General features: G+C 39.9%; 1 protein-coding gene across 2 annotated transcripts in view; it reads right to left on the bottom strand.

The window, feature by feature from the left end:
* Positions 1-3,341: 3,341 nt before the first annotated feature.
* LOC108709224 (protein eva-1 homolog C) overlaps positions 3,342-21,510 on the bottom strand; it is a 51,701-nt gene continuing 33,532 nt past the window's right edge. Inside the window, exons 4-8 of one of the 2 annotated variants that reach the window (XM_018248875.2) lie at positions 15,019-15,171; positions 13,438-13,581; positions 9,637-9,717; positions 5,097-5,186; positions 3,342-3,946 (exon numbers count right to left, since the gene is read on the bottom strand). In XM_018248875.2, coding sequence (XP_018104364.1) covers positions 3,555-3,946; positions 5,097-5,186; positions 9,637-9,717; positions 13,438-13,581; positions 15,019-15,171 — 860 coding nt within the window. In that variant the 3' untranslated portion in view covers positions 3,342-3,554. The remainder of the gene's footprint in view (positions 3,947-5,096; positions 5,187-9,636; positions 9,718-13,437; positions 13,582-15,018; positions 15,172-21,510) is intronic. The other variant, XM_041583399.1, reaches the window with a different exon arrangement.

The following is a 21,510-nucleotide window of genomic DNA, read 5'->3' as shown; positions in this document are numbered from 1 at the left end:
CACTCGAAGTTAGTGAATCGGCCCCTACATGTTTTTTTAGTAGATTTAAAGTGTGACTATCCAAATTAGGAAAGATCCATTATCCAGAAAACACAAGGCCCCGAGCATTCTGGATAACAGGTCCCATACCTGTACAAGAAAGACTAAATTAATGAATTCCTTGGATGCATGTGCTAGAAATAGGTGCAAAATCGAAACACCTTTCTCTTGGCACCTTGCTCTGAATCCAGTGAAGACAATATAGCCCCCCATTATTTAATGCCGTAGGAGAGGCGCAAGTTCAGGGCCCTGCAATGTCTTTCACCCGATGGTGCTTCAATAATATGCCCACTTACTGCAACATGCACATCATCAAAATGCACAGAGAGTAAAATGCACAGATGCCAAGGCAGCTCATACTGCACATGCTTTGCCCAAGGCAGCTGCATTGGAAGGGAAGTGCAGATTGACACAAATCTGAGTTTATATTTATGTATGTCCACAAAAGCTTCCCATTTGTAAAGAGAACTATTCACCTACTATTAGCCTTCCTAGTTTGCCTTTTTCCCAGCCTGCAATAGAAAATGCTGTACGGTTGCTGGGGGTCACTGACCCCAATAACAGAATGTACAAGGCTTCATTTTTATTGTTATTCTTATCTTCTTCTGTACAGGACCTCTGCTATAAAGTACTTCTTCCATTCTGACTTCCCTAGAAACCAGATAACAGTTCAATGGCCAAGTCCAAGAGCTTAAAGGGATCCTATCATCGGAAAACATGGTTTTTTCAAAACACATCAGTTAATAGTGCTGCTCCAGCAGACTTCTGCACTGAAATCCAATTTCCAAAAGAGCAGATTTTTTCATATTTAATTTTGAAATCTGACATGGGGCTAGACATTTTGTCAATTTCCCAGCTGCCCCTGGTCATGTGACTTATGCTTTCTGGCAGGCTGCTGTTTTTCCTTCTCAATGTAACTGAATGTGTCTCAGTGGGACATGGGTTTTTACTATTGAGTGTTGTTCTTAGATCTGCCAGGCAGCTGTTATCTTGTGTTAGGGAGCTGCTATCTGTTACCTTCCCATTGTTCTTTTGTTTGGCTGCTGGGGGGGAAAGGGAGGGGGTGATATCACTCCAACTTGCAGTACAGCAGTAAAGAGTGATTGAAGTTTATCAGAGCACAAGTCACATGACTTGGGGCAGCTGGGAAATTGACAATATGTCTAGCCCCATGTCAGATTTCAAAATGTAATATAAAAAAAAATCTGTTTGCTCTTTTGAGAAATGGATTTCAGTGCAGAATTCTGCTGGAGCAGCACCAACTGCATTTTTTTCTTTGAAAACTACTAAAAGTGAATTTAAAGGAGCTGCCCTTTAAAAAAGCAAAGAAATATAGTAGAGCCTTAGCTTTACGCCAAGCCCTATTAATCCTTTGTAGCAAGAGATTCACTAACTATAGAGAGCCAGTGGCAAAACTACCACGGATGCTATTTCACCAGGGCCCGCACCTCCTCAGGGGTCACTGGCTGTTCTTGCTCACACAAATTCGCCAAGAAGATTGCCTTTGGAGTGGGGTGGGGGGCCCTGCTGCTGCTGCTGCATATATATATACTCTTTATGCTTATATGTATAAGTGACTGCCATAAAAAAGGCTTTCTAATATTCATATTAGTGTTAATTGTAGGGATGCACCAAACCCACTATTTGGATACCCGAATCCTTATTGATAGATTTGGCCGAATACCGAATCCTAATTTGCATATGCAATGCAAATTAGGGGCAGGGGCAGGAAAGGAAAAAGTGGAAAAAATCTTCTTTTGTGACGAAAAGTCACGTGATTTCTCCACCTGGCCCTAATTTACATATGCAAATTAGTATTCTGTTCGGCTGCTCAATAGGATTCGGCCGAATCCTGCTGAAAAAGGCCGAATCCCTAACCGAATCCTGATTTCGGTGCATCCCTAGTTTATTTAAAGGGGATCTATCACGAAAATTTAACATAAGCGTCACTGAAATAAGAAGTTTTTTTTAAATATAATCAATTAAAAATTCTGTACCCTCTAAAATAATCAAGTTTATCTTCACTATTCCTCTCTCAGCATTTGTTTCTCTTCATTCTCTCTTCATGCAGCAGTTGGGAGTCAGATGAGTGATCCAATATATCTTATAGGGGGGCTCCTTTTGCCTAGAAGATGTATTAGAGCTCACTCTATTAAAATCACCAGACATCATGTCTCTCTACATGCAGGATTTGTGCAAAAGGCAGTTATTTTGTTAGATTTTGTTTGTACTGGAATCTGTTATTTGAGTGAGCTCTAATATATCTGCTAGGAATGGGATCCTCCCCTATAAGATATATTGGATCTAACTGCTGCATGAAGACAGAATGAAGAGAAACAGATGCTGAGAGAGGAATAGTGAAGATAAACTTGATTATTTCAGAAACAATGCAGAGTGTTCAATTGATTGTATTTAGAAAGTTCCTTATTTCAGTATGATGAAGCTTATATTATATTTTAATTTTTGCAAAACCAATGCAAAGCAATTTTGTTTCTTTTGACACATCAGAGCCAATAACTACAGTCTCTGCACTCAGCCTGCAATGAAGCTGGGATTGTGGTTAAAAATTAATAACGTAATTTGTGTCCGAAGTTACACTTTGCACCTATAATTTTATGCTCGGCTTATGTTTTGGAAACAGGCTGAGTAATAAAAGGTGGGCATAACAAATAACTGCTGTATTAACCAATCCAAATATTTCTTTTCACTTTCAGGCTTTCAAGGAGAAGTTTTCTTATTTTTCTGTTTTTTTTAAAGTGCGATGTTGCCATTAATATTTTTATATAAACATGTGCTGAGCTAAATGTCTATAACAAAAAAAAAACAAATCTTAATCTGGTGCTCCCCTCTGATAAATATAAAAATCTGTATAAAAATAGACAGCAGCTCTCGTATGTATGACACAGTACTAATATTTAGGAATTCATTCTGCATTTTCATCTGAATACAGTGTCTAATATAGATTCCTTCACAGAAGGTGCCTAGATAGTATAGAGCAACCTCTCAGCATAGGGGTCTTAAAACTCCAACGGGGGAATGTGATAAAAGTCGGTAATGGAAAAACTATTCGCGATGCGAAAAGTTATGCCTTTGTGCGAACAAATTTTGCTTTGGGCGAATTTAATAGAGCTTTTGCGAACCCGGAAACTGTTTAGCGACCACTTCCGACAGTGGAAGACCGTTTGCTAATGTTATAGTTTGCGCCAATGTGCAGTAAATGTAATAAAACTTCTTACTGAAAAAGTCGTTATGTTGGCTCCAAAAGATTACAACATCTTCAAGCACTTCTTAGAAATGCGCAATTAAAATTAATTAAAATTCGCAATGTAATAACAGTAAGGAACAATATTACATTGCGAGATGTGGATTTTTATTCTTATTGGTGCGAATTGTTTTTCTCTTTGCGGTTTTTATTACATTCCCCCGCAAAAGCCTTTAGCCATTAGGTTATTTTGAGATCCCGGGAGCTGCAGTTCAGCCATAGGGTTGAGATCCATGCTTTATCAGTGATACCCTTAGAAGTAAAGGTTGGTGAGTCTATTAGGTGGTAGATCCAAACCACTGTTCAACCAGATTTCTTGAATGATCTGTTCCCTACGTTCTATCCTCTCTGCAAGGTCTGCAGCATCCATTGCATTATACACCGGCCGGGAAGCTTTACACAGCTGCCGAAACTCTTCAGAGAAGTGGGATTTTGCAGACCCATCATCATCATCATCATCCTCCTCTTCACTGCTAGACGCTGCCATTCCTTCACAGTCTTTAGCACACACAGCGTGTCCATTTATTTTCGGTGTGCTCACGCCATCAGTCCTTCGGGATATCTGGATCACAAGGGCAAACACTGTGACGATGAGCCCGATGCAAATGCCCAAAGTGAAAAAAAGGGCCGTCGTTTCCGGGTGATCTAAGAATAAAACGTACGATTCAATGGAAGGTGGCAAACAATACATGGGAATAATATACAGAACTGTTCAAATAAACACAGAGTCAACTAATGATTGACTGGTTTGATTCCATTAAAAGGAAGGAGGCTACAATTAGGTTCTAGAATACTAAGGCTGAGGGGCAGATAGTGACTAATATTGATGACCAAATAGCACTGTTGGGCCATTTGACAACAAATATAAAAATGCTAAGGCCACTCACACTTCAGAATATATTGTCTCATTGACAAGAGCCATTGGCAGCTCACATTAAGCTTCAGTAAAGACTGACAGATTTGAAGGGATTGGAGGGCTGTTTTTCCAAACTGTGGCTGTAGATACACATAAGGTTAGCAAGGTGCTGTAATACTCATGGGGGTCCCCATACTGCTGCCTGGCTCCATCCCCAATACACCCAACCCCCACCCTTCTGCAAGTATCCCCACTCCTTTTGCAGCAGTCCAGGCCCCTGACAGCAGTCCTGCCTCTCTCTGGAGGCCCTGATGATCAGACATTAGGGACCAAACTGGACCAAATTGCTCCACCTTTTGCAGCAGTCCAGACCCCTGATAGGAGTCCAGCCCCCTTGGAAGCCTGATGATTAGAAGTTAGGGACCAAATTGCTCCACCTTTTGCAGCAGTCCAGGCCCCTGATAGGAGTCCTGCCCCTTGGAGGCCCTGATGAACAGACGTTAGGGACAAAATTGCTCCACCTTTTGCAGCAGTCCAGGCCCCTGATAGGAGTCCTGCCTGCCCCTTGGAGGCCCTGTAGGGTTGTCACCCGGCAGAAAAGATGGTTGATCCCAATGTTATTAATAGGGAAAAAAGATAAATATATAGGAAGGCCGGTATTTTTTTTTCCAGAAAAGATGGCAACCCTGAGGCCCTTATGCACAGGCGTCTGACTCCCCCTTTCTGACATATGGTATTTGGCACCTCAAAATGGAATAGGGATGGTATTTCAGGAATGTAATATCAGTAAAAAACTGCTTTAGGTTCTTACCTGATGTATGTAAAGAGACATTTTATAATGTTAAAGAACCTTTAAAACACTCCCAGCCTTTGGCTTTTCTAAAAGTCCACCACCCTCTGTATCATTATCCCTGTGTGTTTAACAGTCGGAGTACCTACCTCTGATATAAGAAAATGCAGCAAGGAGATTGCTGAGAAAGAGTCCATCTTTACTGGGAAGTTGAGACTCACGGGGGACAAGTTTGTTATCTGTTGGAATGCAGAAAGGGAAATACAGTTCTGATTGTAAAAAGGTTATGTTCAGATCATCATCATCATCATCATCAAGTAGTGTATGATAAATAAAAACATAAAAAGAGTGCATGAGATAAATATGATGACCATGCAGCAGTTGTAGGATATCTGTTAAATAGGATAAAACCTAGAATAGAAAATAAACGGAAGCACTTCTGCAATTTATATTCAGTTGTCTTTTTAAAGGTAACTTCCTATAAAAGTGTCTGTACTTTCATAAAAAACATAGTCTCTGTGTAAAATAAGGTTTATCCTCCAATGACTTTGAACTAAATGAAATACAATTAATTACAAATAAAAATACAAGGACAATGATTCTGGAATAACTGCAATTATTTATCATAGTTTGGAGATGCCATATTTGCTTGTTTCTGATGGCTATTCTCCTTCGACTGAAATACAAAGTGGATGTAAATAGATGGAGCAGGGCCCACCCACATGTCGAACTTCCCATATGTAGAGACTAAAGTTCTGTGTGCGCAGCAAACTGTTTTCTCGTGTTTTCCTGTCTGCTGACACCAAATCAAATGGAAAATGAACACAAATTCTAACCTGGAAACATCTGCCCAGTGCCGTTCTTTAGTTCTAGTGCTACAGTATTTAACCTGTGTAACATGGCAGGGAAGCATACCCCAGTGTAAAATCCAGAAAATTTGAGGAGGCGAATGGGTAGGGTGTAAGTTAGAGTCCTGTGTGGGTACATTTTTTGAAACTTGTACCCGACCCGTACCCGCAACCCGAAACAGCAATTTGATCCACATGTTCCCGCTACCTGACCTGCAATAGGCCAACTAACCTTCCGACCCAGGGACAGGCGAAACCAGAAGTGACGTCACATTTGTCCAGAAGTGACGTCACTCCGGTGGCGAATCTTTCCAAAAAAATGTAAAAACTGGAAGAACCACAGGTGGGAGGGATCAAGCCTGCACCTTTGTTGGGTACCCAGTCGGGTTACAAAGGGTAAATGTTGGTGCAGGGCAGACTGGTAAACCTCACGTATTGATCAGACCAAAGGTAGTAGATAAAAAATGAAAGCTTTATTTATATAGCCATCTCTCGCCTGACGCGTTTCATGTCGCTGGGACACAGTCGGGTTACCCGCAGACTGCCCGCACAGCCAAGGAATCAGGAACGTTTGGCCCGAAACCTGACCACTTAGCGGGTATTCCACGGGTACCCGACCTAAAGCAGGACTGTAGTGTAAGTTACAGGTATCAGATATGGGGCAGTAGTCCCTGTGACCCTCTGAGCCCAATTGTTCACTGTAAATGCAGCGTCTCACTTAGTGAAACATACAGAACTTGGGGGGTCCAAAAATGTGAGGCTGCTGCCCTATGTTCTAAATACAGCCATTCACACAGGGCAACAGGTGCAGATAGGAGGGTCGGAGCAGTAGTCACAGAGTGGCAGGTTTATTTACTTTTTAATCCAAGGTATGCCATGCTGGAGTTCAATTCCCCCAGAATTCTTTCACTCTTAAAAGCACCTAAAGGAATCCAGGTTTTCTTGACATTATAATTAGGATGTGATTAAAACTTAAAGGGGACCCGTCACCCAAAAAAATTATTCAGAATCCTATTTTATCACATTAGTCAAGCAAAATGAACTTTAATTACACTGTTTAAATGATTTGAATCTTGTTTCCTTCAGTCTGGGAATTCAAAATGATAACAAGCAGTCAGCAGCCATTTTGTGGACACTGTTATTAAGACAAGCCTTGTATCATCTCAGAATCTTGTTTGTGCACCAGAATGGGGGACCTGATGTCCATCCCCATGCACTGGTTACACAATTAAATGGTAAAGAGAACGGGGGAATGTGGGGAGAGCAGTGACATCTAGGAAGTGCTGAATGGAAAGTGAAAGTAATTGTCTGCCCCACCTCTATGCCTAAGAGGAGGGGCAGACAATATTTGATTGACATCTGAGATTTTTAAATGAGCTTACAGCAGCTATGAATGCTTTAATAAAAAATAGAAATTGGATTTCATGTTTAATTTGAAAAGGACTTTTATTATACAGATTTCTGTGTCTGGGTGACAGGTCCACTTTAACACTACTGAGCAGCAGAGCTGAAAGAAAGTGGATACAAGCCATTGTAAAACACATCGTGAGTAAGGTTAATTAGTTGCCATTAATGGTACCTAATGTTAATTCTAGCTAGGCCGCTCACTGACCATGCGCATGGAACAGGAGAGAGTTCTAGGCAGCGGCACGGAACACATTTCTTGACCATAAATAGATTGCAACATAAATGCACTGGCTTTCAGTAGCTGGATCTATGGTTTCCCTCATTTCTGTCATTTCTATATTTTTATTTGCTTATATGGTGTATTGTGTCAGATATGCATCAAGCCTTGGCTTTTCTTGAAATATTCATGCTCCCGCCATATACACAACTACAGATATTGGATCCATTATCCGGAAACCTGTTATCCAGAAGCTCAGAATTACGGGAAGGCTGTCTCCCCTAGACTCCATTATAATCAAATAATCCAAATTTTTTAAAAATTATTTCCCTTTTCTTTTTAACTTTGTAACTTAAGTTTACTAGAAAATCATGTAAATATTAAATAAACCCAATAGGCTGGTTTTGCTTCCAATACGGATTTATTATATTTTAGTTTGAATCAAGTACAAGCTACTGTTTTATTATTACAGAGAAAAAAAAAAGAAAAAAAATTATTTTTAAAAATTGGGATTATGGGAGAGGGCCTTTCCATAATGAGGAGTTTTCTGGATAACTGATGCCATACCTGTACATATATTATATAGTTTTTAGTTAATTGAGTGACGCTTGTAATTCTCTTTTATTGCATTGTTTCTTCTACTGCCTATTTTTCATTCCTATGTACCAGTTAAAAACATTATTCTTCTATCCAGCATAACTTCTCGGTGCCAGACATTATAAATGTCTTAGTTCTAGTATAAAGCTAAAAACTGTCCCATGATTGATTGTAAATAGTTAAAAATACGACTGCGCTGGCAGATGTTTTCCTCACCTTAAATCCAATGTTTGCTTACTTTTGTTACAGCGTTTGAGTACAGATTGCTTACATGTATGAAGTCCCACACGTGAGCTCATATATAGGGAGGGGTGCAGTTGCCTTTACTCTGGGTCTATATATGGCAGTTGCTCCCAATATGTGGGGCCCAGCCTAAAGGGAACTTCTGGTACAATTTCAGGAGAGTATTTATGAAATATACCCATAAGCCCTATTTATAGGAAATTTGGAATGAGGTTAATATTATGGCTGAAGGGCTGATATATTGAGATCTTCCTGGCTCTTAATAATGTTATGAGCTAAGGGGGGCTTAAACAAATGATGGGGTGTTTAAGTTGAAAATGTGCAACAACCATGGGTTTACAGGGACATTGAAGCTTTACACATGAGAAGTAAATACAAACCATGGTCCAACACAGCGGGTAGAGGATGCAGAAAAACTTATATAGAAAATGGTATAAGTATACAGTATATGTATATGTTAACTTGTTTAATGCTTTAAGTGCCACGGTGAAAATGCAGTTGTGGCTCATCCATCAGTGGCTGCCTAAATAACAATTTTAATATAAAGTGACTATCTTCAAAAAGAGGCTCTACTTATGCTATTGAACCGCAGAACCCAGGACAGCCAACATTATGGAATATACACAAGGACGGTTGTTTAGCATAAATAATAATAAAATATAAAAACAGATAAAATGATTTGCCTACAATTGCCACCTTACTGTTTCTGTTAACACTCTATGCACATGATCCCCTTCTTAATATATCACTTTCTCCATTTTATCCATCTTCCTCCTAATTATTCCCACCTATTCTGCCTATTCGATTATTCCCACCTATTCCTGCCCTTGTCTCTGCTGCCTCAAGCCAACAGGATTTCAGGTCTTTGTCCCTATTTGTAGCTGAGGAAACTTGGTGACCATCGTGAAATATCCTCGCTAGAGCCTGTATGTACTGTCCTAGTCTTCTATTTCTGTCAATACTTTTTCTCTGATCCATCAAAAGCTGGCCATGCACTGCAAGATCCTCCAAACGAGCAGATATTCTCCAATTTGGCCAGACACATACTGGATCAAATTGGGTTGATCCAATCGTTGGCCCAGAGGCCAATAAGATGCTGACTCACTCTGGAAGGACCAAGTTAGCAGGTTTTTTTGCCCATGTATAGCACCATAATTCACTCACTGCTCCTGTTATTTTGTATTTGTTCTGTCTTACCTTTTACTTCCTTTTTCAATTCCCTGGCCTCATTCCTCAAGAGAGGCCACAATGTCACCACCACTAATTGTAATGCACACACATCCCCCAAACACATCTGAAAGGAAATGTACACTGTGTTCTATGTATGGTCAAGAAATGTTCCCCTAGAAAAAGTCATTGCAAACTATAAAAAATTACCATATCCACCGTCATTCTGCTTCAAAGAGGGAGCTATAACAGAGAGCTTTGGGTCGACCTCTGTCAGTAAGATTTTTGGAACTATAAATAAAAAAATAGAAAAAAAAAGAACATTTTTATGCTTTACTGTTTCAGACCGATGGAACAGAACTCATTGTGGTGATGTTCTATGCAAATGTTTCTAGATATGAGATCCAGATATAGAATACATTTTGTCTTGTGTTAAATGTACATAACATATGACTTAATAATAGACCGGTAAGATATACAGATATGGGACCTGTTATCCAGAATGGACCTGGGGGGACCTGGGGTTTTCCGGATAAGGGGTCTTTCCGCAATTTTGATCTCCATACCTCAAGTCTACTAAAAATGTATTTAAACGTTAATTAAACCCAATAGGATTGTTTTGCTTCCAATAAGGATTCATTATATCTTAGTTGGGATCATGTACAATCTACTGTTTTATTATTACAGAGAAAAAGGAAATCAATATTCAAAATTTGAATTATTTGATTAAAAAGGAGTCTATGGGAAAAGGCCATCCCATAATTTGGAGCTTTCTGGATAACAGGTGTCTGGAGAGATCCTATACCTGTACATTACATGTGTTTGCCATGGGTTCCTGTCCATATACAGACTTGCACTATGCACTTTACTTACAATATGGTTCTGATAAGCATAATGTGATATAATTAAAATACTGGCCTGCATTAGAAGAGATGACAGTTGCAAGGATAAATTATATCCCTTACCAAAGCTGGAAGAAAGTGGTATACAGAATAAGAGGGATGCAACATCTACGTAAACGGAGAAGGAAAGTCACATCCCATTTGAGGGTACCAAATGTTAGGCACCCCCAAGTGATTGTATGTACTTAACGGGCCGGTGCTCCTATCAGCAGAAAACTGCGCTGGCCCAGGATTATTCCAGCGAGCACCACAGATTCATCGGTTTCTGGCTTATTCTTTCTTAAAATTTCCCGGGGCAGATGCATGCGCAGTAGAATTAAATAGCCGACTTTTTCATTAAAGTTTGGCTTTTCGCTCTAATGTGCAGCCACGAGAGGAAAGTAGGAAGGCGATTGATCTGTGGTGCTCACTGGAATAACCCTGGGCAGGTTCAGTTTTCTGCTGATAGGAGCACTGGCCCGTTAAGTACATACAATCACTAACATTTGGCATGCCCAAGTGGCATATGACTTTCCTTCTCCTTTAAGAGAGTGGGCCAGTTTACTTTACATGGAAGAATTACACCAGATCTGGAACACGATCAATTTAAATACATTCGTGCCTACACAAGAACGAAGCAATTTGATCTTTATAGGAAACTATTTTTGTATAAAAAGGTTGGGAAATCCTTTCCCTGAAGATGTTGTACGGGCATGTGCGGTAATGGCATCACCCTTTTAGAAATGCAAGGTTACTGGCATGGTTAAGTAATGTATTAAGCTCAGAGATTATTCCATTTTTAACCATTTGGGGGGCAAATTTCAGTTTCAGAAGGATTTTTATGCATGCGTCAACCAAGACCAAAGTAAGAAACTTGATGGAGGTGTCTTTTGTTCCATAGTGCAGTAATAGACACAAGCTCAGCCCAGTGTTTCATTAAACCCAATGAAGTGGTTCAAACAAACACTGTAGAGAAATTCCAAAGGTATAATGACCTGTCCCAAGACATGCCTGTGGTACAATCAGCTAGCCTGATGCAGTACATTAGAACAAGCCACTGCTAGTATCCACATGGTCACACAAAGAAGGGATGCACCAAATCCAGGATTCGGATTTGGCTGAATCCTTGTGCCTGATTTAACTAAATCCGAATTTACATATGCAAATTAGGAGCAGGAAGGGAAATCCCACGACTTTTAGTCACAAAACAAGGAAGTAAAAGATTTTTCCCCACTTTTTCTTTCCTGCCCCTAATTTGCATATGCAAATTAGGATTTGGATTCACTATTTGGCCGAATTTTTGACAAAGGATTTGGGGAATCGCCCAAATCCAACAAAGTGGATTCGCTGCATCCCTAACACAAATCTTCTAAAAGAAGCTCAGAGAAGTCAAGCAACAAAAGTCATAAGAAACAGATTTACACAAAGATCAATGCGTAAAGACAAATAAGCTCTTATATAATATTACATGAAGCTTGGCGACTGCCGATGTCCCATCCATGTGCCAAGAAAAAATATTTAGCTTGCACTAACTGCAACGTGAGTAGATCGTAGGATGGTCTGTAGATACAATTCATTCTTCCCACCACACTGTTAGGGTAGGGGCACACGGCGCGATTTCGCCGCGATTCTGCGCTGGGCGAGTTGTCGCTGCGTTTTTAAGCGGTTTTTAAGCCGAAATAGCTTTGTTAACTTTGGCGCTGGCGTCAATGCAAATCGCGGCGAAATCGCTGCGCTAATTCACACGCGGCGATTCTTTTTCTATTGTCGCCCGAAGTTGCCTCGCTGGACGTTTCCGGGCGACAGTAGAAAAAGAATCGCCGCGTGTGAATTAGCGCAGCGATTTCGCCGCGATTTGCATTGACGCCAGCGCCAAAGTTAGCAAAGCTATTTCGGCTTAAAAAACGCAGCGACAACTCGCCCAGCGCAGAATCGCGGCGAAATCGCGCCGTGTGCCCCTACCCTTATGGTAAGAGGAAGGTGACATCCAAGGATCCAGGACCTTTGGCAGCCAAATCCATGATGGCCCTCTCCTTGGTACTACTACACCATTACCCTCTGTTACCATTTGTCTAGCAGAGTTAGTGGCAGACACAAACCAACACATTGAGAGGAGAGACAATAACATGTTATTGATTTTTCAGTAGATTTGCACTATAAAACTACAATAAACTTTTTCTGCAAACCCCACCACCCTTCTCCCAAAATAGTTGCACCCTAGGCAGGTGCCACCGCTGTTTATCCCTAGGTCCCTGCTCATTTACCTGAAAAGATTACCTGTCATTTCTAACTAAAAAATTATTACTTTTAATTTATTGTTGCAAGCCATGTATAAGGTTACCAGCCATTCCCTTTCAACCAGGCCCGGACTGGCAATCTGTGGGTTCTGGCAAATGCCAGAGGGGCTATTGTAAGTTCCCATAGACAGTCACTATTTATTGGGCTGGTTGGGGCTGTTTGGGCCTCTGTGTTGGCTGAGTGGGCCTCTGTGTACCTGAAATACCAGGGCCTATTTTAATTCTCAGTCCAGGCCTGGTTTCAACTGTTCAGTTCTGGATTGACGACTTCAACACATCCCTTTAGTCCCATTTGTCCTCAGACACTAACCTCACCAGTGTCGGACTGGCGCACCGGGATACCAGGAAAACTCCCGGTGGGCCTACGTGTCAGTGGACCCTTTTGCTTCTAACCATTTGCCCAATTTCTTGGTCATTCCCTATTTCTATTTATGGGAACAAATGCGTAATAATGGAAGAATATAGTAAGTAGATATAAAAGACTAGGAGAATAAAGAGGTTGAGTGAGGAGAAGAGGAATAATAGTTTGGAAAGTGGGCCCACGGTCCAAGGTGTTTCTGGTGGGCCCCTGTCATCCCAGTCCGACACTGAACTTCACAATGGTAAACAACCCCTTTAAAAGAGAATCTGGTAACATTACTTAAAGTTTATGGTTTACTGGTAAGTAGGGTTGCACCTTTTCTGGAAAAAATACCGGCCTTCCTATACATTTATCTTTTTTCATTATTAATAACATTGAAAGGGCCAACATCTTGGAGTGGAGCATCGCCGTCTGTCAAGAGGAGGGTTAACTTGTCTGAAATAATAACTGAACAGAACATCTTGCCCCTTACCACAGGAATAATTTATAGTAAGATATTTAACAACTCCAGGCAGACACGGACTTCCAAAGTTTTCATCGTTTACAGTCATTTTGCACCTTTGTTTGCCGTAACATCTCTGCGCTAGGAGATCCAAAGCAGCATAGGATAAACAGTCTGTGTGGGTGAGAGAGAGAGAGAGAGAGAGAGAGAGAGAGAGAGAAGCTGGTAAGTGGAGGAAATGTACCCTTTGTATTGTCTAATATATAGATATATATATATATATATATATATCTATCTATATATCTATATATATAATGATCAATATTTAATACCCTTTTGTATGCATGGAGAATAACTTAGGTGAAACTAGGGTTGCTACCTGTCTAGTTTTGACCCAGACAGCCTCTACGGCTCCTGTATAAACTGTAACAAACAAGGGAAGCACCCCCACTTAATGTTTTTTAAAATGAGTGGTGAGCACAACTTTCCCTTGTTTGTTATAGTTATACAGGAGCAGTGACCAGCTCCATGTTGTAGCTCCCACCCTTCCCAGCAATAGTCAGGTGGTCCCAGTGACGGCCAATAAAAGGGCAACCATGTTGTTGGGAGTTTTAACCTTGAAAGCAGCAGGTAAATTGCAGGTAAAACTTAGTCCCTTTATAAAATGTATAATGAAGCAATAGAATTCTTAATGAATCAGATGAAAATTGAGCCTAGGACTGGCCAGATATGGGATGACTTTGACGTAGTTGGCCAGATTAAATATATTGCAATATATGGACAAACAATCCCTGTTTTGTTAAGGACAGAGACACACGGTCAGATTAGGGGAGATTAGTCCTCATCAAAAGAGGAGACCGAGTGTCTCTGCCCTTAAAGGAGAACTAAAAAATAACAATGAATATGGTTAAAAATACCATATTTTATATACTGAATTTATTGCACCAGCCTAAAGTTTCAGCTTGTCAATAGCAGCAATGATCCAGGACTTCAAACTTGTCACAGGGGGTCACCATCTTGGAAAGTGTCTGTGACACTCACATGCTCATGCTAAAAATTGTTCGACTATTCGACCATTCGATAGTCGAAGTACTGTCTCTTTTAAAAAAACTTCGGCCACCCACTTCGCCACCTAAATCCTACCGAGGTGCAATGTTAGCCTATGGGGAAGGTCCCCATAAGCTTTCTAAGTATTTTTTTATCGAACGAAAATGGTTTGATCGATGCATCAAAATCCTTGAATCATTCGATTCGAAGGATTTAATCTTTCCTACGATTTTTTTCCTACGATCGTTCGAACGACTTGCGGTAAATCCTTTGACTTCGATATTCAAAGTCGAAGGATTTTACTTCGATGGTCGAATATGGAGGGTTAATTAACACTCGACCAAAAGTAAATGTGCCCCATAATGTCCTGGGCAAATCATTTTCATGTCTTTTTCCTTGCCGAAAAACATGGCATCAAAACAAAAAAACTGCCCTCCGTTGACCCCTTTCTCTTCTAAAAACAAGGTCTGGCCGGTGCCATTGACTTCTGTAGCCAGGACGATCCCTGTCCATTATTAGATTTTTCCCCTCAAAGATCATTGTTTGCCTTCTGGCCATGCATACCGTATGGAGTTCCCTGGTCCATTTGGTTAGGACAAGTATTCTTTTCATGGGCGGACCTGCCGTAGACCGCAGAGTAGATGTTCAGGAGTTTGGGCTCCTTGCAGTGAAGCTTCAGCTCATCATTTTCACAGACAGAAGCAGATTTGTATTCAGCTGAGGAGGAATCCAAGGTAAATATACAGTCAGTGGCAATTTTATCATTCTAGGGATTCAATTAACACTGATGCAAGATAGTTAGACAAAGGAAAGGTCAGCAGGGTTTTATATACAGGTAGGGGACCTGGTATCCAGAATGCTCAGGACCTGGGGTATTCCAGATAACGGATCTTTCTGTAATTTAGATCTTCATACCTTAAGCCTACTAGAAAATCATGTAAACATGAAATAAACCCAATAGGCCGGTTTTGCTTCCAATAAGGATTAATTATATCTTAGTTGGGATCAAGTACAAGCTACTGTTTTATTATTACAGAGAAAAAGGAAATTGTTTTTTAAAATTTGGATCATTATAATCATAATCATTATTTGTGGGGCTGAGGGGGTAACCTTTTTACACATGGCTTGGTCCTGGCCACCGGTAGTCAAGTTTTGGACCCAAATGATGGATCTCTTAGCAGATAAATTGGCCTTTCCTAAACTGCTGATCCCACAGGTGTGCATACTAGGAATATTAGACGAAGAAATAAATACAGGTATGGGACCTGTTATCCAGAATGCTTGGGACCAGGGGTTTTCCGGATAATGGATCTTTCCATAATTTGGGTCTTCATGCCTTAAGTCTACTAGAAATTAATTTAAACATTAAATAACCCTAATAGGCTGGTTTTGCTTCCAATAAGGATTAATTATATCTTAGATGGGATCAAGTACAAACTACTGTTTTATTATTACAGAGAAAAAGGACATTTTTTTTAATAAATTTGGATTATTTGGATAAAATGGAGTCTATGGGAGACAGCCTTTCCGTAGTTCGGAGCTTTCTGGATAATGTGTTTCCGGGTATCTGGATCTTCGTACCTTAAAGGAGAAACAAACCCCTTATTAAAAAAAACCCACATAGAGCCACATCTCTCCTCCCCCCAGCCTACTCCAGCTGCTACTCCGGGCAAATGCCCCAAACTTTTTACTTACCCCTCGTGTAGCTTCAGGGATCGGAGTTCACAGCAGCCATCTTCCAGGTCTTCGCGTCTTCTTCTGGCGCTTCGGCAACTTCCATCCATTTTGGCGCATGCGAAATTGCTCCAACTGCACATGCGCCGCTCTGCTGGTTTCATTCTTAGATTACCGAAGACCCGGAGGATGGCTGCTGTGAACTCCGATCCCTGAATCTGCACCTAGGGGTAAGTAAAAAGTTAGGAGCATTTGCCCGGGGTAGCTGCTAGGCTGGGGTGAGGAGGGAGGGGGGTATATGTGGGTGGGGGGTATGTTTTTTTTTAATAAGGGGCTTGTTTCTCCTTTAAGTCTACTAGAAAATCCTTTCAAAATGAAATAACCCCAATAGACTGGTCTTGCTTCCCATAAGGATTAATTATATCTTAGTTTGGATCAAGTACAAGGAAAAAGGAAATACTTTTTTTGAAATTTGGATTATTTGATTATAATGAAGTTATAATGGATTATAATGGAGTCGATGTGAGACAGCCTTTATGTAATTCTGAGCTTTCTGTATAACGGGTTTCCGGATAACGGATCGCATACCTGTGATATATATCATACAAAGATGTTAAATGTCTCAATTGCATGGAAAGCAGTACGGTATACATGTCAGTATATATAGCAAAGTATATTATAAGGTCTTCTGCAGCTCTTTCATTAGTAGCAATGTGTAACTTAATCCTAGCAAGAACAATAATGTCAGGGCTCATTCACTAATGATAGGTGCACAACTGCTGCAAAGCAATTTTTGGTTCTTAGGGACATAAGGAAAGCATTGTGCCCTTAGCATTGGTAAATCCAAGATACACTCAGTATTAAATGTACAGCGCAAGGTGCAGAGTGCAGGTAGCATGGGCTAAAGTAGGGTTGCCATCTTTATTAAAATATATATTTCAACCTGGTGGTAAAGGGTGCCAAAATGGTGGGAAAATATAGAGTGAGATGGGTGAGAGGTTTGGGGTTTATCAGGAGAGGAAGAAAAGAGGATTATAAATTTGTAATACTGGCCCTGGCTTTGAGTAGTATATTACTGGTGTGTAAAATGGGTGGGTGTGAATCCTAGGCCCAAGGGAGCCCTGTATATAATACCTGCCAAAACTATCATTAAGAAATAACATTTTTCAATGCAAACTATACTTCCTGATCTGTAGGTTTTGGTGAACACAATGGGATTTGTGCTCAACTGGCAGCTGCACCCTAACAGCCTGCCCAGCAGGGAATTGCATATGTTTTATCACCAATGATAATTTCCAGGTCACTACCCGTTAATTTCAATGCCAATCACCTTTACTCACAGCAAGAGCATTTGTGACCAACTATAGCCAGATCTGCAAGTGTCCAGGCAACTGCCACTAAAATGAGTGCTGACAGTTTTGATGCCTGTCAGTCAAGCTGCCCAGGGGACAAAATATCTGGGATTGACCTGCACCCCCCCATAGGATTATTTACTACAATTTGATTTTTTTCTCATTATTTTATTAAAACAACTCCACCAAACTCCCACCCACAATTTTACCTTATTTATGACAAAAATAAATCATAAAATTCGGTGCAGGAAAAGACTCGATAAAATTGTGAAATAAAATCGAAACATACGATTTTTTTTTGATTCAGATGCAGACTCTAAACTGTTACAATTTTGCAACATTTAAGTTGTTACATTTCTCAGCAGCATCTCTGGAGTATTAGCAACTATTGTATCAATTCTAACAGCCGCCTTCAATGAGACTCAGGGATTCTGCTCAGCAGAGACAAAGAAATGTATCAACTATCAATTTAAAACAGTTTACAAGGTCGACGACCCCCCCTCCCAGAGCTGTTTCAGAAAATTACACTTTACACTTCAATATTAGAAAAACGGTGACACATAGAAAATAGAAAGTCATTAGAAAAAGTCATTGGGGCAAATTCACTAAACGACGAAGCGCCTAACGCTAGTGTGAATGCGCCAGCGTAGCGCATTTTCGTTAATTCACCGATTCAACGGACGCTGGCGTAAATTCGCTAGTGTTACTTCGCACCCTTACGCCTGGTGATTTTGCGCAACGGACGTAACTACGCAAATTCACTGACGCCCGAATTATTCTGAACGCTACCTTTTACGCCAGACTTCCTTCACCACCTCAGACCAGGCGAAGTGCAATAGAGTAGATAGGGATTGCTTCAAAAAAAGTTAAACATTTTTCTAAGTCCCAAAAAACGCTGGCGTTTTTTTTTATTTTTTATGGGTGATAGGCTGAAAAAGATTGTTTTTTTTGGGGGGCTACCCTCCTTCCCCCCTACATTTCCTAACTCATGGCACCTTAACTATACAGTGGGCACATGTGTAGGGCAAAATAAAAATTTTATTTGCTGTTTTGAAGTTCCCAGACTTGAAGGTGTAATGCTGCTACATATACCTCCATTGTAACTTGAATTTGGTGCCGTATGCAAATTAACCATCGATAGCGTAACTTCGCTTTGCTTGGCGAATTAACGCTAGGGCAATTTTGCAATCTTATGCTTCCCCTGAGGGCAACTTTGGCTTTTAGTGAATTTGCGTAGCGCTGGCGAATATACGCCTGGCAAAGTGAGGCGAAGCGGACGCTGGCACAACAACGAATCTTAGTGAATGTCCCACATTATTTCTGGTGATCTATCTGAAAACAACTAGTTGTTTGAAGGTGAACAACCATTTTAAAACTCAGACCAGAAAAATTCTGACTTTAATAAATAACCCCCTTAAAGTCTGTATGGACCACATAAGAGGAGAGATATAGGACCTGTTGTACTTCAGCCCAATGAACTTTTGGACAGAAAGCGTAAACTGGAAAATTACCAGCGCTGGGGCAAATGAATGAAAACTTCATTCTTTAAAGGCCAAATGTCAAAGACATTTTCACTGCCCACCTGACACTGAAAACGTTTCTTTAATAAAACAGCATTTGTCATGTCTGCTGTGAGTGATCCCGTCAGCTATTCTGAAAATGTTTAATCAGAAACTCAGAGGAGGTACAGTTGCCCTTGTGCTTCTCATATTCACCATATGTCTAATAACAAAAATAATCTCGTAGTTTGAGACTTTCCCATCACAAGGTAAAGCGCAGTACAAAATGAACAATTTCATACAAGCTGGACTGATTATGAAAGGGAAAACGTAAGGAGGTGTCAAAGATTAAAAGGATTATAAAATATGAAAAGAAATTCCTTTAAGTTTGTTCTGTGAATGGAGACGACAAAGCGTTTATCTGTGAATTCATCTAATGAGTTAATTGGTCTGTTCACCACTATTCCTTTATTTAGAGAAATAACACCGCTCCTCCCCCCCCGTATGGGAAACAAAACACAATAGTGTATGAGTGTTGTGATAATTTGTTTCAATTAGGACGTGTGGTAGGGAACTGGCAGAGGAGCTGAATCAATGTATTATTCAACCTCTGAATAAATGTCTCTGTGTCTTTGTAAGGGATTCTCTTGCCAGCTTATAAATAATGGAAAGAGAAAGGCAACTAGTGTCATTATTATAGCTTTACTATGATATAAAGCTGCTCCTTTTAGATTAGCCACGCAGAGACTTTATAGAATTTATAGAAGGCCTTATTGATCAAGAAACTTGCCTAATGATTACAGATCCTTTACTTATTTAAAAGGGTGGCTCACCGTTAAGTCAACTTTTAGGAGGTTATTTATCAAAGTCCGAATTTATCTCAATATTTTCTGCTACACACTCCAATCAAATCCGCTTGGTTTTTTTTATGCTTATTTATTATTAAATTTTCCCAGCAATTTGCTTTGTGTGGAAGTATCAGATTTTCACGATTTTTTCGGATTTTTCACCCGAAAACGTAGAGTTTTGCCCGTAAACCTTTACACGAAACCTAGTGCACATCAAAAAATCATTGTTACTTCTCCCATTGACAACCTTGACTTCTCCCATATGCAACCTCGACAGGTCTGAGATGCCGGATTTTCTGATTCAGACTTTTCCATCCTCGGGGTTTAATAAATTCTGAAAAATTCGTGATTTTTTTAAAAGTCCAATTTTATAAAAATAAAATCACAAATTTTTTGTGATTTTTGCATTTGGAGTTTAATAAATAACCCCATTAGAGGAGAAGTATGAATGCTAAAAACTTGAAAAATTCTAGTTTTTTTGTTTTTTACTATAAAATCTGAATTTTTAGTGGAAAAAAATCCTCGAATTTTTCGAGACTTGTTATACCTCGAGGCTGCATAAAGTCAGGTTGTATATAAGTCAATGGGAGCGGTCCCTATCCTATTTGGAAGTTTCCGAAAGGCAAACAACCCCATTAAACATTTCAACACTGTTATTGTGATAGTAATAAATCAGATAGCCAATGCCCACAGCAACCACCAGTCTCTTCATTCCACATCCATTATGCCTCGTGGGAGTGTGGGAGAGTTTGCCATGGGGAATGATTAGTGGGCACTTATAGTTGGGGGTCTGGTAGCCCCCCAATACCCCAATCCTGCTGGCAAGATCTAATTTTTTTAACTGACGCTGACATTTATCTTGGGGTCTCCTGTTTTCCAAGTGGCAATGTGGTTTGTGTGCACCAAAAAATATCCTTGGTGCTGGCAGTGATAAAAAGAGACTTTGGGGGCATGGGAATTAATTTTCCAAATAATCCATAGGGTACTGGAGGAGGCTCATAAGAGAATTTCTTTCTGCATCTTGTAGATAAACATCTGTTTTTTAGGCACAACAACTCAGCAGCCATTAGGTTTCATCAGTGGTGAACTATATGTTTTGCATTTTGGTTATTTAGAAGAATTCCTTTCTAATTTTTTTATATTTGGTTTGTTCTTTTGCCATCTGTGCAAATGTCTATAATTAGTATACTGTACACAGTATATTCAGCTTTTTTTTTTTTAAAAAAAAAAACAACCTTGTTTTTTAAACGCATACTTGATAATTCCTGAAGCAGAAAGAATAATACACAGCATATGCGGTATGGAATGTTGTGGGAGCTAAAGACATGGATTATTGTGATATATTTGCTGAAAGACATAGCAAAACGTTCTCAGGTTTATTGCTTCTGTATTATGCACACTCTATAGTATTTATATAGTATTAATATGGGTTGAAGTAAAAAGGTAAAGACCTACAGCAGTAAGCTCTGGTCATCGATTCGGTTTTTCATGTGTTTTATTTATTAACTTGTCTGAAAGTGTCACATACTACAGGCAAATACTAAGGGGGTTATTTACTAAACTCCGAAAGCAAAAATGACGAAAAAATTTTGATTTTTTTTTTTATAAAATTGCATTTTTTAAAAAATCACAAATATTTTGGAATTTTTTAAACCCCGAGGATGGAAAAGTCAGAATCTGAAA

The sequence above is a fragment of the Xenopus laevis genome, chromosome 2S, assembly GCF_017654675.1.
Source record: "Xenopus laevis strain J_2021 chromosome 2S, Xenopus_laevis_v10.1, whole genome shotgun sequence".
NCBI classification, from domain to species: domain Eukaryota; kingdom Metazoa; phylum Chordata; class Amphibia; order Anura; family Pipidae; genus Xenopus; species Xenopus laevis.
The sequence above is the reverse complement of the archived record's forward strand: the minus strand, read 5'-3'. Positions and strand labels throughout refer to the sequence as shown.